The sequence below is a fragment of the Rana temporaria genome, chromosome 2 (genome assembly GCF_905171775.1).
Source record: "Rana temporaria chromosome 2, aRanTem1.1, whole genome shotgun sequence".
Classification (NCBI taxonomy): domain Eukaryota; kingdom Metazoa; phylum Chordata; class Amphibia; order Anura; family Ranidae; genus Rana; species Rana temporaria.
The window spans coordinates 310,247,904-310,261,307 of record NC_053490.1 but is presented as its reverse complement, the minus strand read 5'-3'; the positions used below and the strand labels follow the sequence as shown (position 1 = coordinate 310,261,307).

At 42.4% G+C, this 13,404-nt stretch overlaps 1 protein-coding gene across 5 annotated transcripts in view; it reads right to left on the bottom strand.

Moving 5' to 3' along the window:
• LOC120927002 (ras-related protein Rab-44-like) overlaps positions 1-9,379 on the bottom strand; it is a 136,773-nt gene extending 127,394 nt beyond the window's left edge. For 4 of the 5 annotated variants that reach the window (XR_005747018.1, XM_040337374.1, XM_040337376.1 and 1 more), the window contains exons 1-2: positions 9,214-9,379; positions 1,045-1,258 (exon numbers count right to left, since the gene is read on the bottom strand). Coding sequence is in view for 4 of the 5 variants with exons in the window: in XM_040337374.1 (XP_040193308.1) it covers positions 1,045-1,242 (198 nt within the window). In the remaining variant the exon portion in view is untranslated. Of the gene's footprint in view, positions 1-1,044; positions 1,259-7,910; positions 8,001-9,213 lie in introns of all 5 variants that reach the window. The other variant, XM_040337375.1, reaches the window with a different exon arrangement.
• Positions 9,380-13,404: the final 4,025 nt, after the last annotated feature.

Genomic DNA, 13,404 nt, shown 5'->3' with positions numbered 1-13,404 from the left:
GGATTGCAGTCGGGACCACCTTCAAGAACACGTATAGAGACCCTGGACCAGAGGCATAAGAGAGAGCAAGGAGAGTACAGTGGGAGAGAGCACTGCTAAGAGACTCCAGGGAGGACAACTGGTTGCAGCCAAGAGGGCTGGTGAGTGAGGCACAATCTGGAGGACTGGGGAGGCACGCCTGAGAGGACTGGGAGCTTGCAGTCTGAGATGGGTGCAGAACCAGGAGAGTGGACTGTGGTGAAAGGGGTAGTGGAGAGAGGCAGCTTCAGCCAGGAGGGCTGGCAGGGCTTGAGGATTACTAACTGGGTTTAGTAGCCATGTGTATGACAGCTAGCACCAGAGTCTTTCTATGTTGCTACAATATTAGGGGCCTGCAGTGCCTGCCAGCAAATGGCAATTGCTAAAGGCCTGGCTTAGCCAGTGTCAGGCCTAACCACTTTGTGCTAGCTGTGCCGAAAGATTAGAGAGGAAGTGATGTGCAGGAGGAGAAATGGAGAGTATATACTAGACTGTATATAGTTGTCCCAAGCAAGTTCTACCAATTCTATTGGGTATCCCATGTTTCCTTTACCCCATCCAAATTCAATCCCCTCCATAAATCGAGGGCTGGTCGCCACTGTTTACATATGAATGCTCTTGTTATTTGCATATGGTGAGTCATATGTACACAACAATAGAGCAGAGCTGGGCAGCATTAGTAGCAGCACTTCACACTGAGATATTGGGACATAGCACATGACTAAAACTTCAAGGGACAAGGGAATATAGACTAGGATAGTTGGCAAGTGTGAGGCAGCTGCTTTGGGCCCCAGAACAATGACAGGGCCCAGGGAAGCTTCCCCTTTTGCCCTGCCTTAAAGATGGCCCTGTCTATATCCAACCAATTTCCTCCTCAAAAAATAACCTAAAGCATATGTCTCTGAGTGTTTGAGAGGTGAATGCCAGACTGGGAAGGGTGACAGACAATCCAAAATTTCAGCAGCCCCTACAGGGGTACCGCTACATTTGTATGATTTGAATAAATGATATTTTAAATAACTGTACCTCCATGTCATCACGTGTGATATGTACATTACTACTGGTCTCGTCTACTGAGAACAGAGTTTGAATCTTTTCTGCTATTTCATTAAATACAGGGTCTTCGTCAGCTTTAGGACTGGTCTCAGGCTGTTGGTCAGAGCTTGTTTCCATCAATATTTGCCTTCTAGATGATCCCATCTTTCTACCCTTTGACCTCTTCATGGTGTGTAAATGGGTGCTAGAGAAAAACAAATGAGAAAGGTAAGTGTCTTCCATAAGGAATGATTGCAAATCATCATATCAAATTGTATGAAATGGATCTGTAATGGCAGTCTTCTTTTAAACGTGAACTGTTAAGTCAACCAAAGCCCTAAATTAAGATTTATAATTTTCTTTGAAAAAGCATCATTCAGAAATGATAAGTTTCTTATGCAAATATTTTGTACTGTACAAAAATAGAGAGTGCAATCAGCGCAAAAACAAACTAAATGTAAGTAAATAAAACCCCCCCATTTGCAAGCTGAACACTAATGCCGCGTACACACCATCACTTTATGTGTTGAAAAAAAACAAAGTTTTTAAAAACGTCAATTAAAATGACCGTGTGTAGGGGAAAACGTTGTTTTATGTCTTGTGAAAAACGACCAAAAAAAAATTGAAGCATGCTTCAATTTTTTGTGTCGTTTTTCAAAACGTCGTTTTTTGTGTCACAAAAATTGAACGTGTGTAGCTAAAACGACGTTTAAAACAACGTTTTTATACCCGCGAAAGCTCAGTAGCTAGTTATGAAGCGAGCTTCAATGGAAAAGAGTGGTGAACGTAACCTCGCTTTGCTAGAGCATTGTGAAAAAACGATAGTGTGTAGGCAACGTCGTTTTTGAAAATAAAGTTTTTTTTCATCACATAAAGTGATGGTGTGTACGCGGCATAAGAATTAACACAAAATTCCAGTGACAAATATAAAAAAAAAAAGTGCAGCGCAAATATATTAAGTGCTAAATATAAACATAAGACATCAAATGATGATAGCAAATAGTGCTATAAATGAATAAAAAAGTGAAAAAGTGTGAAATATTAATTAATAAATGATGAACAGAAGATGCATGAAAAGTCCATAGAAGATATTCCACCAGTGAGACAGGTTCACACACAGTGACAATCCCTTCACCCAAGGCTCTTTAGGTACTTTCACCTCCAGGAATGGACCCCTGAACTACCAGGAAGTCAAACCAGCAGATAAACAGATTGATCAAAAACCTTTAAGAAATTCCTCCTTTCACAAGCTCACGGTACTCCACATAAACAGCTGCATTCCCAGGCTCAGCAAGCAGGTAATATAGGAGACAAATGAATAATCTAAGTGCTCTCTGTATCATTTAAAAGGCATTGGCATTTATTAAATAAAAAAGTTACTCACAAACATGTGTTTATGTAGGCATAAACAAACAGGTAACTGGATCAGGCATGTATCAGGCGTGTGACGTCATGAGCGGCGGCTTAGACCCAGACCTTTAATCTTGGATAATCCATCAGTGTTATACTGCTCAACACCTATTCTATCTGGGTACAATATTTTCCCAAATAATGTGCACAGTATAACCAATACATTTAGGGGCAGATTCACGTACAGCCGCGCAAAATTGTGCGGGCGTAACGTATCTGATTTACGTTACGCCGCCGCAACTTACACGGGCAAGTGCTGTATTCTCAAAGCACTTGCTCCGTAAGTTGCGGCGGCGTAGCGTAAATCGTCCGGCGTAAGCCCGCCTAATTCAAATGTGGAAGGGGGGCGTGTTTTATGCTAAACTACTGTGACCCGACGTGATTGACGTTTTTGCGGAACGGCGCATGCGCCGTCCCTGGAATTTCCCAGTGTGCATTGCTCCAAAGTACGCCATTGGTTTTGACGTGAACGTAAATGACGTCAAGCCCCATTCACGGACAACTTACGCAAACGACGTAACTTTTTAAAATTTCGACGCGGGAACGACGGCCATACTTAACATTGGCTGCGCCTCATATAGCAGGGGCAACTATACGCCGGGAAAAGCCTAACGTAAACGTTGCAACTTTACTGCGTCGGCCACGCGTACGTTCGGGAATTTGCGTATCTAGCTAATTTGCATACTCAACGCGGAATTCGACGGAAGCGCCACCTAGCGGTCAAAAAAAATGCAGTTTAGATCCGATGGCGTAAGAGACTTACGCCTGTCGGATCTAATGGATATCTATGCGTAACTGATTCTAAGAATCAGGCGCATAGATACGACGGCTTGGATTAGGACTTACGACGGTGTACATGGCGCTGCGCCGTCGTAAGTCCTCTGAGAATCAGGGCCTCAGACTTCTTAACCTTTCACTTCGGTTTCTTGGCTCTTGACAGACTATTGTCTTGATGTTTCATGTTCCTTCTTTACTCATAACCCTTGCTGTTTTATGTTAGGGGACGGCACATTTATTTACAATATTGACAATAATCTCTTTGGTTGCTTGTTCATTGTATATGGCTATGTACATTATTTTCTGTACAACTCTTATGAAACTATTGAACTATAAATTAGTTAATGTGAAGCTCTGTTTACATACATCATCCAATCGCATATCAGCAAAAATCCTGTTTCATTTTCTATCTTGTACACAGATGAGCAATCAAAATGAAATTAGCTTCACTAAATTAAGCTAATTATATTTACTTTTACAAAAGTGGAGATTCTAAATTTCCTTAGTAAATCAGCCCAAAGGAGTGAACAGTACAGCCCATGGTGGAAATGCTGACACCTGAGAAAGGTTTAGTCAAAAAGTGAAATAGAGTGAATGTGAGATTGCCTGGATCTGGAACAAGGACTTTTAATGTATATGAAAATCATAAATCTATCTGTCAGTATTTTTATCATCATGACTCATTAAATCGTTTTTTTTTTTGTCATGCTTCAAAGTTGCTCCCACTCGTGGAATGGCGACAAACTGTTACCCTTAAAAATGTCCATAGGCAACATTTAAAAAATTCTACAGGTTGCATGTTTTGAGGAGGTCTAGGGCTAGAATTATTTATCTCGCTCTAACGATCGTGGCGATACCTCACATGTGTTGTTTGAACATCGCTTTCATATGCAGCTGCTGCTCACATATGCGTTTGCTTCTGCGTGCGAGCTCTTGTCGGGATGGGCGGGTTTAAAAAAAAAAAATTTGGGGTATTTTTTATACTTTATTTTTTGATTTTGACACACAAATTTGGGTCACTTTTATTCCTATTACAAGGAATGTAAACATCCCTTGTAATAGAAAAAAGCATGATAGGTCATCTTAAATATGAGACCTGGGGTCAAAAAGACCTCAGATCTCATCTTTAGACTAAAATGCAATATATTTTTTTTTTTTTTATGTCATTCAAAAAAAATAAAACATTTAAGAGCATTGGGCAGTAGTGACGTTTTGATGTCGCTTCTGCCCTGCAGTGATATGGAGACGGGTGGGGGCCATCTCCCCCTCACTCGTCTCCATACCCAGGCAGGGGACAGACGCGATCACCTCCGCTGCTGCTAACGGAGGGCACTGGAGAGAGGCAGGAGGGGGACCCCTCTCCCGCCACTGATAAAAGTGAGCTACTAAAATTTGGTCAATATGGAACACATTTGTATATTCAGAGGAAGGGAAGAAACTGTTGGGGAATACAGTAGGGGATTGAGTCCGCCGGTCTGTGAAATAACTGGGAGGTCCTTGGTCCCCCATTGGGAGAGGAGGTTGGGGAATGGGAGGAGAGGAGGAGGGAGGGAGGGGTGATGTTTTTTTTTCTCTTTTAAAGGTTTTGCTTTGGGAGGGGGGTTGTGGGGGGGAAATATAAATTTATAGGAAAGAAATAAGTAATGCCGTGAAAATTAAAGGACAGAGACCCTCAATAGGTAGAGAAATGCCTATCTCTTTATAAGTACATACATAGGAATACATGTAATGTAATCTAATCATATTGAAGAGTAGAGGGGGGATATGTGTTTAAAAAATGGGATTAATTAAAGGGATGTGATGAGAAATGTACCATGTATAGATACGTAATGGAAGATGTGAAATGTATTAATTGTATCTCTTTTGAAAAATATAAATAAAGATTATTTAAAAAAAAAGTGATCTTGCAGCATATCCACCGCAGAGACCACTTTTATCTGAAAGAGGACCGCCCGCTGAAGAAGAGGATACAGGGGTTATGGTAGCTAGCTGCTACCATAACAAGGTTATTACCCTTGAAAGTAGCGTCGTATAACGACGGCTGTCAGTCTGCAATCGTGAACGGGAAGTCTACCCTGCAGTAGAGTAATCTGAAAGCGAGGCTTGAAGAGCTTGTGGAGCACAGAGTGGAAGGGATGACGTCGATGGCGGTGCGGAGGATAGTCTATGTGGACAGCTTTACCCCGGATGTCTGCATACTTAGATGTTCCTGTTTTAATCATCAATCATATGAGTTGCTAAATGTTGTATCTTCATTAAATGTAACCATATTGCTACACTTCGAGGCACCTCTGTTCTGTTTTTTACTCAGTTGTGACATGACGCTACTTGTAAATCAAGACATCGCTTGTATATCAAGTCAAATTTTATTTTTTTATTTTGCTTGTCTTGCAAAACGCTCTTAAACCAAGTTACTCTCAAATCAAGGTTTTACTGTAATTGTCTCTAAAACTTTTACAATGTGTCTTACCTGAAGTTCCTGCCGCAAACAGCATTGTATGTTACAGGCTGACAATGTATGGAGCAGCAGTTTGTCAGCCTGCAAGCTCTGATCGGATACTGATCCTCAGCAGGTTTTCCCATTCTACAGAAGCCAGACAGGTTGCTGTACACCAGGGGTAGGCAACCAGTAGCCCTCCAGCTGTTTTTGAACTACATTTCCCACGAGGCATTGCAAGGCTGGCAGTTACAATTACTCCTAGGATCAGGATGGGACTTGTAGTTCTGCAACAGCTGGAGTGAAAGGAGTTGCCTACCCCTGCTGTACAGCCTGTTTGAATGTCAGCCAGTTTCTGTTGAACCAGCCGATAACAGGGGATATTCAGCCCATGTATACCAGCCTTAACAATCAACTGAAAAAGCTTGCACGGCAGGCAGACACGTCTGGTGCTTACTGAAAAGCAGTGGTTTAGTATTGTCAGCCTACAATAAGTAATGGGGCTACTGGCAGGTGAAATGGCGAGGAAACACTTTGATAAAGAAAAGCGTATATGCTGAGGCTTGATGCCAGCCACATCGAAAATTGGATTTAGGGCCAGTTCAAACCATGCCCACACAGGAATCGCACAGGAACTGGCTGTGTGTTCCTGTGGAATTCATACTGCATGCAAAACACACTCCATTTGTAATCTGCAGTGGGTATCAATAATATGTTAATGACACCTAAAATGCAGGTCGGAAACGCAGTGCGTTTGCCTGCACTGGCTCACATGGTATAAAAGTAGCATATGATCTGGTTGCAGTGTGTTTAAAATAAAGGGGCTGAAATTGCACCGCACAGAACCGCATGTGAATCATACCGGAACACACAGCGCATTCCTGTGTGATTCCTTTGCAGGCATGGTGTGAACAAGCCCTTAGGGGTTATATGTAAAATATTTACCCTGAGGAAATGTCTAGTGGACAGGAAAGTCAATGTGAGATTTCTTGAAATGAAGGCCTGGACACTTTAGGAAAGCATACCCAAATCCATGTAAAACAATGAAACGTGGTATGAACAACCCTTCAATGATTGTAATTGACCGTTTTTCATGACGAGAAAAGTGCAATTTTTTTAATTGGACATTAAAAACGATTGTGTGTAGGCTCCAGAGCATTTTTCTCAACGAGAAAAATGGGCATTAAAAATGTAGAACATGCTCTATTTTTTCACGTCGTCGTTTTTCACGTTGTGACGGGTGAAAAAAATGCGCATGCTCAGAAGCAAGTTATGAGAAGGGAAATTTGCATAATCAAGCCCAAACGGTGGCACTATTAGAATGGAACTTCCCCATTATAGTGCCGTTGTACGTGTTGAGCATTTTTTTTCCACGATTGTGTGTATGCAAGGCAGGCTTGGCAAGAATCACGTTGAGGAAAAACTTTGGCCCAGATTCAAGAAGCACTTGCGCCCGCGCAACCATAGGTTGCGCGGCGCAAGTGCTTACTCGCTCCGGTGTAACGAGTGCTCCTGATTCAGGAACCTCGTTACACCGAATGCAGCCTAGGATGTGACAGACATAAGCCTCCTTATGCCTTCACATCCCAGGCTGCATTCTTGCGTTGGCCGCTAGGGGGCGCGGCCATTGTGATCGGCGTATAGTATGCAAATTGCATACTACCACCGATTCACAAAAGTTGCGCGGGCCCTGGGCACGCAAGGTACGGAGTTTCCGTACGGCAACTTTAGCGCAAGGTTGCTCCTGCTATAGCAGGGGCAACCTATGCTAAAGTATAGCTGCGCTTCCCGCTCGTGAAATTTAAATTTCACGTCGGCTACGTAAGTGATTTGTGAATGGCGCTGGACGCCATTCACGTTCACTTAGAAGCAAATGACGTCCTTGCGACGTCATTTGCCGCAATGCACGTCGGGAAAGTTTCCCGACGGAGCATGCGCTGTTAGCTCGGCGCGGGAGCGCGCCTAATTTTAATTATTCCCGCCCCCGGCGGGATCATTTACATTAGGCGCCCTTACGCAGGGCTAATTAGCATAGTGCCCGCGCAATTTACGGAGCTACTGCTCCGTGAATCGCTGGGCAAATGGAAATATTTGCGTGGGCGCAGAGAAAAATCTTTGCTCTTTGCCCACGCAAATATTGCTCCATTCTACCTGAATCTGGGCCTTTGTTTTTTTCCATGACATTAAAAACGGTTGTGTGTACGCGGCATAACTTTTGGAACAAAGTATTTACATGAGCTTTAAGTGCCTTGGTGTTTTTGCTTTTTGGTTAAAGCAGTGTTTCTCAACTTGTTTTCAGTTGCAAATCTCCAGGAAGCCCAGTCTAAAATGCAGAAGAACGTAAATGTTACTTATCATTGGGAAACCTGAGCCTGAAACGATGCTATTACCAACCTTGATGAAATTACCTTCACATCAGTGTCCCCCCCCCCCCCCCCACCCTGCTTTGATATCAGAGTACTCCCTTCACGTCAGTGGCACTCATTATGTCAGAAGTCTCCCCTTCACAGTAGAATCCCTACTTAACATCAGAGTCCCCCCCATCACCAGAGAGTCCCCATCACAGAGTCAGAGGCCCCCCATCATACAGAGTCTTCCTATCATATCAGAGTTCCCAATCAACACAGAGTCCTCTCATCCATCTCGGATTCAGGGTAAACTGAGTCTAATGCGTGTGACACCCTAGGGGAACCCGAATGGCACCCAAGGTGCCACAGCAACTCTGCTTGAGAAACACTGTGAAAGTATAATTTTGCACACAGAAGCTCCTTCATCTCACCTCCTTTTCACTAAACAAATACATGCGTTTTATTCATGTCTTCATAAAGTAAACCGTATATATTAATGAAAACGCACAAATTTGCTGTTCACCACATAGGGGCATGATTTTCTCTCTGTAGTAGTTATTAACATGATCAAGAAACAAATATATTTGGCTCAGGGGTGCAAAAACAATGAATGATTCCCTTGTGATTCTGTGAGATATGAATTGTTGCCAGGCCATAACATGAAACATTAATATAAATGCCTAAGGTAGTAATGTTTATTGGTTGTTCGGTTGTAGAACAACATTAGGACAATGGAGCCTTTTACAAGCATTCTGGCTGAAAGACAATGCAGAATCCAGGGATCTGAGGCTATGACACAGAAAGATTTATTTCAGGTTTTGATAAAGAGAGATATATTTTATAACATACATTTATATTTAAAACAGGATTTTAACTATAGTGATGATTAGTAGCCATGGCATAAACTGATGTGGATGAAACATCAAGTTTTTTTTAATAAATTGCAGAAAGTCCAGCTGGACTTCAATCTAAATATCAATCTTATTAAAGAAGCCCATTAATGCTGCTCACAGCAATTTTAGTACACTTCATTTCTGTAAAAGCATCTTCATCAAGATTGTGTACATTGCTAGAATGAGATCAATGTACAAAACAGTTTATACAAAAATAATAAGACTTCTGAAAGCACCTAATGTACAGTTATTCAGTTATTTTTTTAGGTAGTTTACATTAATGGGCATAACATACCTTTTGCAGACGGAGAATTTTTTTAGGTGATGGATTTAAACTGCGGTCTTTCAGATATGTGGAAGTATTCTTGTTTAGCTAGCAGTGCACGTTAAATTGTATTGTGTCATTTTCTTACTTAACTGTGCTTTTCCGTTCTTAGCCTGGAACTCTGGTGTGGCAGTCTCATAGTTTCCTTTGTAGGAGGAAGTTGGTCATGACTAACAAACACTGCAGTCGTTTCAATGCAGAATGTACGTTTACATGGGAACAGCTCTATATTTTATGAGCATATAGATACACCTGTACACCCTACAGGGAAGGTTGTATTTTGTTATAATTGTGCCAAACACTTCTATGAAACATATACCAAATGGCTGACAATTGCTTAACTCTGAAAGCTAAACTCCAAACAGATTTTAAAGATACAAATGAATGCACCCCTGTATTCACTAATTCACAGTTTGTATTTTTTTTAAATGCAAGCAGTGTATTTGTCATTTTATAAGCCTTTTACAGTCTTTGTACAGCAGGCCAGGAGAGCGATAGTAACAGCAAAAGGAGCCTATCAGCTGTGCTGCAGTGCTCATTTGCTAACAAGCAGCATGGTGATAGGAGGTGAGAGACGAGTCTTAGACCACTTTCACATTGAGGGGCTTTTCAGGCACTTTCATGCTAAAAACAGCACCTAAAAAGCTCACGAAAACGTATTTCCATTAAAATCAATGAATGCTTTCACACTTGGGGCAGTGTGCTGGCAGGGCTTGGAAAAACTCCCCTCTCCATTGAAATTAATGGAAAGCTCTACAAAAGCGCCTCAAAAGCGCTCATGGTTTTTACTGGCAGTTTTGAAGTGCCTCAGTTTGAAAGTGGCTTTAGGGCCCCGTACACACGACCGAACATGTCTGCTGAAACTGGTCCGCGGACCAGTTTCAGCAGACATGTTCGGTCGTGTGTATGGCCGACCGGACAGGTTTCCAGCGGACATTTGTCCAGCTGACCGTTTTGCAGCGGACAAATGTTTCTTAGCATGCTAAGAAACATGTGCGCTGGAAGCCTGTCCGTCGGACATGTTCGGTCGTCTGTACAGACTCACCGTACATGTCCGATCGGCCGCCATCCCTCGCATGCGTCGAATCACTTTGGCGCATGCGTGGAAGCATTGAACTTCCAGGGCCGCACACGTCGCCGCGTCATTGTCGCGCGGATTTCTGTCTGATGGTGTGTACAACCATCAGACAGAAATCTCCCGGCGGACCGTTTTCAGCGAACAGTCCGTCCCTCTGTACGAGACCTTGGAAGAAAGGAAAGGAGGAGGAGAGCCAGCAACAGTGAAACTTGTAAAGTGCAAGTAATGGGGTAGATATTTTAACAAAAAGCTTACTGTGTAATGTTTATTTTATTGTGCTCATTTTATTAAACTAAAAAACTCCTTTACAAAACAAAAAAATGTAGTACACAGCTCAGTGCAACATTCCCTATGGGTAAAAATAATCTTACTCAAACATCTGGTAGGATCAGTCTCAAAGAAATAGATAAACCTACCTATGGAGAACTCAGAGTCACTGACTGGCCTCGTCCAGAGGTTTTAATAGAAAGGGTGAGCTGTTGCGGTGCCTTGGTATTCCAAAATAGTGGTTGCCAAGTCATAGGCCTCACAAAGTTGGCTCCTCCAAAGAGGTCAACACTACTCTTGACTTGTTCTGCTCTCTCTGAAAAAGTGAAATTGAAAAAGAAACGAAAACCTTGTCTACTTGTATGCAGGATCCGAAGGGGTTAAGAATACTGTGCTGTGGTATGCCTCCTCCTGTATGAGTCACTTTCTGTTTCATGGGGCGATAAGTACAGGAAGAAGACAGGGCATGGGGTCTTATTGATTTGGGGGTTTGACACCACACATTGAAGGATTTAATTGCTGGGCTAACATCAGTTACCTCTTAGCAGGACCCTTGCAGGGGGCTGTGGACTCAGACTATTCCTTATGCCACTTGTTGAAGGCTGTCTTACCAGAGAAGGTATGACCACCACCATAGCATTTAGTTGGGAATTGTTAGCAAGGAAACTGTTATTTCTATAGATGAATGGAACTGTTACTTGAATCGACAGCAAAGCATTTAATAGTTAAGTTGCTATCTCTGACCTGATCTTTTGTGAAATGGAATGTGGGTTGAGTGTGACAATACTCTGGGAATGGAGAGTGAGTACTTCAGGTTAACCCATCAGGAATTGAAGTGAGTGAAGTTATTGGAAGAAGGAGCAGCCAGCTTAGGAGTTGGAGCAGTGGTGACTGCAAAGGTAGGGTAGTCCAAAATTTAGGACCTGTATTCTAGGGACCCTGAGATATAGAACCAGTCCCAGTGACCCAACCTGGAACCACGAGAAGCAAGGCCTTGCAATGTGTGCCATGGCTCTCTTTCTAGACTATGAGCCAAAAACAGTAAAGTGCTAGGTAGTAAAAATGTTGGTGGGGAGAGAGTGTTCTATGCTGTCACTCCTGAAACCTGCCAGGAGTGACAGGAGTCACCGGCAGTAAAAGTAACAAGATGCTGTCCTTCCTTTTGTGAGGCCCGGGGCGGTAATGTGGCCTCCAGCCATGAGTGGATGAGAACCTACATGCTAATATACTGCTCCCCTCTACACCATAAATGCCCCCAGCCCCGCGGCTATGGGCAGGTTAGACCTATCAAGGGCAGTAACCACTTCTTACAAGCTCCTTCTTGTCACTATGCAAAATATGTGATATTTGACCGTGGAAAATAAATTATTGTATGCCCTATATTAGTTACATTGATATTCAAAACTACCTTTTCTTCGTCAATCCTGTGAGTGTGATAATTATACTCTGTGGAAAGATTTTTCAGTTGAGACTGACAGTATTCATCACTGGGGCATGCTAACTGAGCAATTAATTGTTTACACACACACAATAGCCACCAACCCATTTCAACAGAAACACACAAAATTCACAGCATCCACTGTTGCAAAAAATGCCTCTTTCACTCACAGCTATGCGAAAACAGAAATGTAACAGAGCTTTAATTATGGTAGCTTCTTCAAAGAGGCAAAGTTATTTATTTCTAGTTAGACTATTCAGATTTTTTATAAATATTATGCAAAATTAAAAGAAAACAGTACAAGTTTTTTTTTTTTTAAAGAAAGGACATTATAAAAACAGACATAAGCAACAATAAAATAAAAGGGCTTTAAAAGTGAAAAAAGGTTACTTGGTTCAGTGCAGAGTTCAGATTACTTGCAATCTGATGCTCCCAAGAGTCACTGCCCCTCAGAAAAGTGACTTTCAAAATCCATAGTTGTTTTGGTGGTAAAGAACAAGAGCCCAGAGTTGAAACAGCTTTTTCTAGACCCTAGACCCTCGAGAAGCTGTTGTAAATATATTAACTTCAAAGTAAAGGGTCCGATGGGTATGTCATACATGTGAAGGAGAATCTTATTATGCGGGTGAACAATAGGGATGAGCCCGGTGTTCGAGTCGTAAGTAAGTTCGACTCGAACATCGGGTGTTTGCCGAATAGCGAACAATTTAAAAGTCTATGGGAGATTAACATGAAAAATCAAAAGTGATAATTTTAAAGGCTTATACGCATGGTATTGTCAGAAAAAGTGTTTGGGGACCCGGGTCCTGCCCCAGGGGACATGTATCAATGCAAAAACATTTTTTAAAACCACAGTTTTTTCGGGAGCAGTGATTTTAATAATGCTTAAAGTGAAACAATAAAAGTGAAATATTCCTTTACATTTCGTACCTGGGGGGTGTCTATAGTATGCCTGTAAAGTGGCGCATATTTCCCATGTTTAGAACAGTCCCGCAGCAAAATGACATTTCTAAAGGAAAAAAAGTATTTTTAAGCGGCTGTAATGAATTGTCAGGTCTCGGCAATACAGATAAAAGTAATTGAAAAAAACGCCAGTCCATTACCAGGCACTTTGGGGCTGGTATGAATATTAAGGGGGACCCTGCGTAAATTTTTATTTAAAACATGGCGCAAGGGTCCCCCCAAAAATCTATACCAGACCCTTATCCAAGCAAGCAACCTGGCAGGCTGCAGGAAAAGATGGGAGATGAGAGAATGCCCCCCCCTCCTGAACTGTACCAGGCCACATGCCCTCAACATGGGGGGGTGGGTGCTTTGGTGCGGGGGGGCTCTGTGTTGATGGGGACAAGGGCCTCATCCCCACAACCCTTGCCCAAAG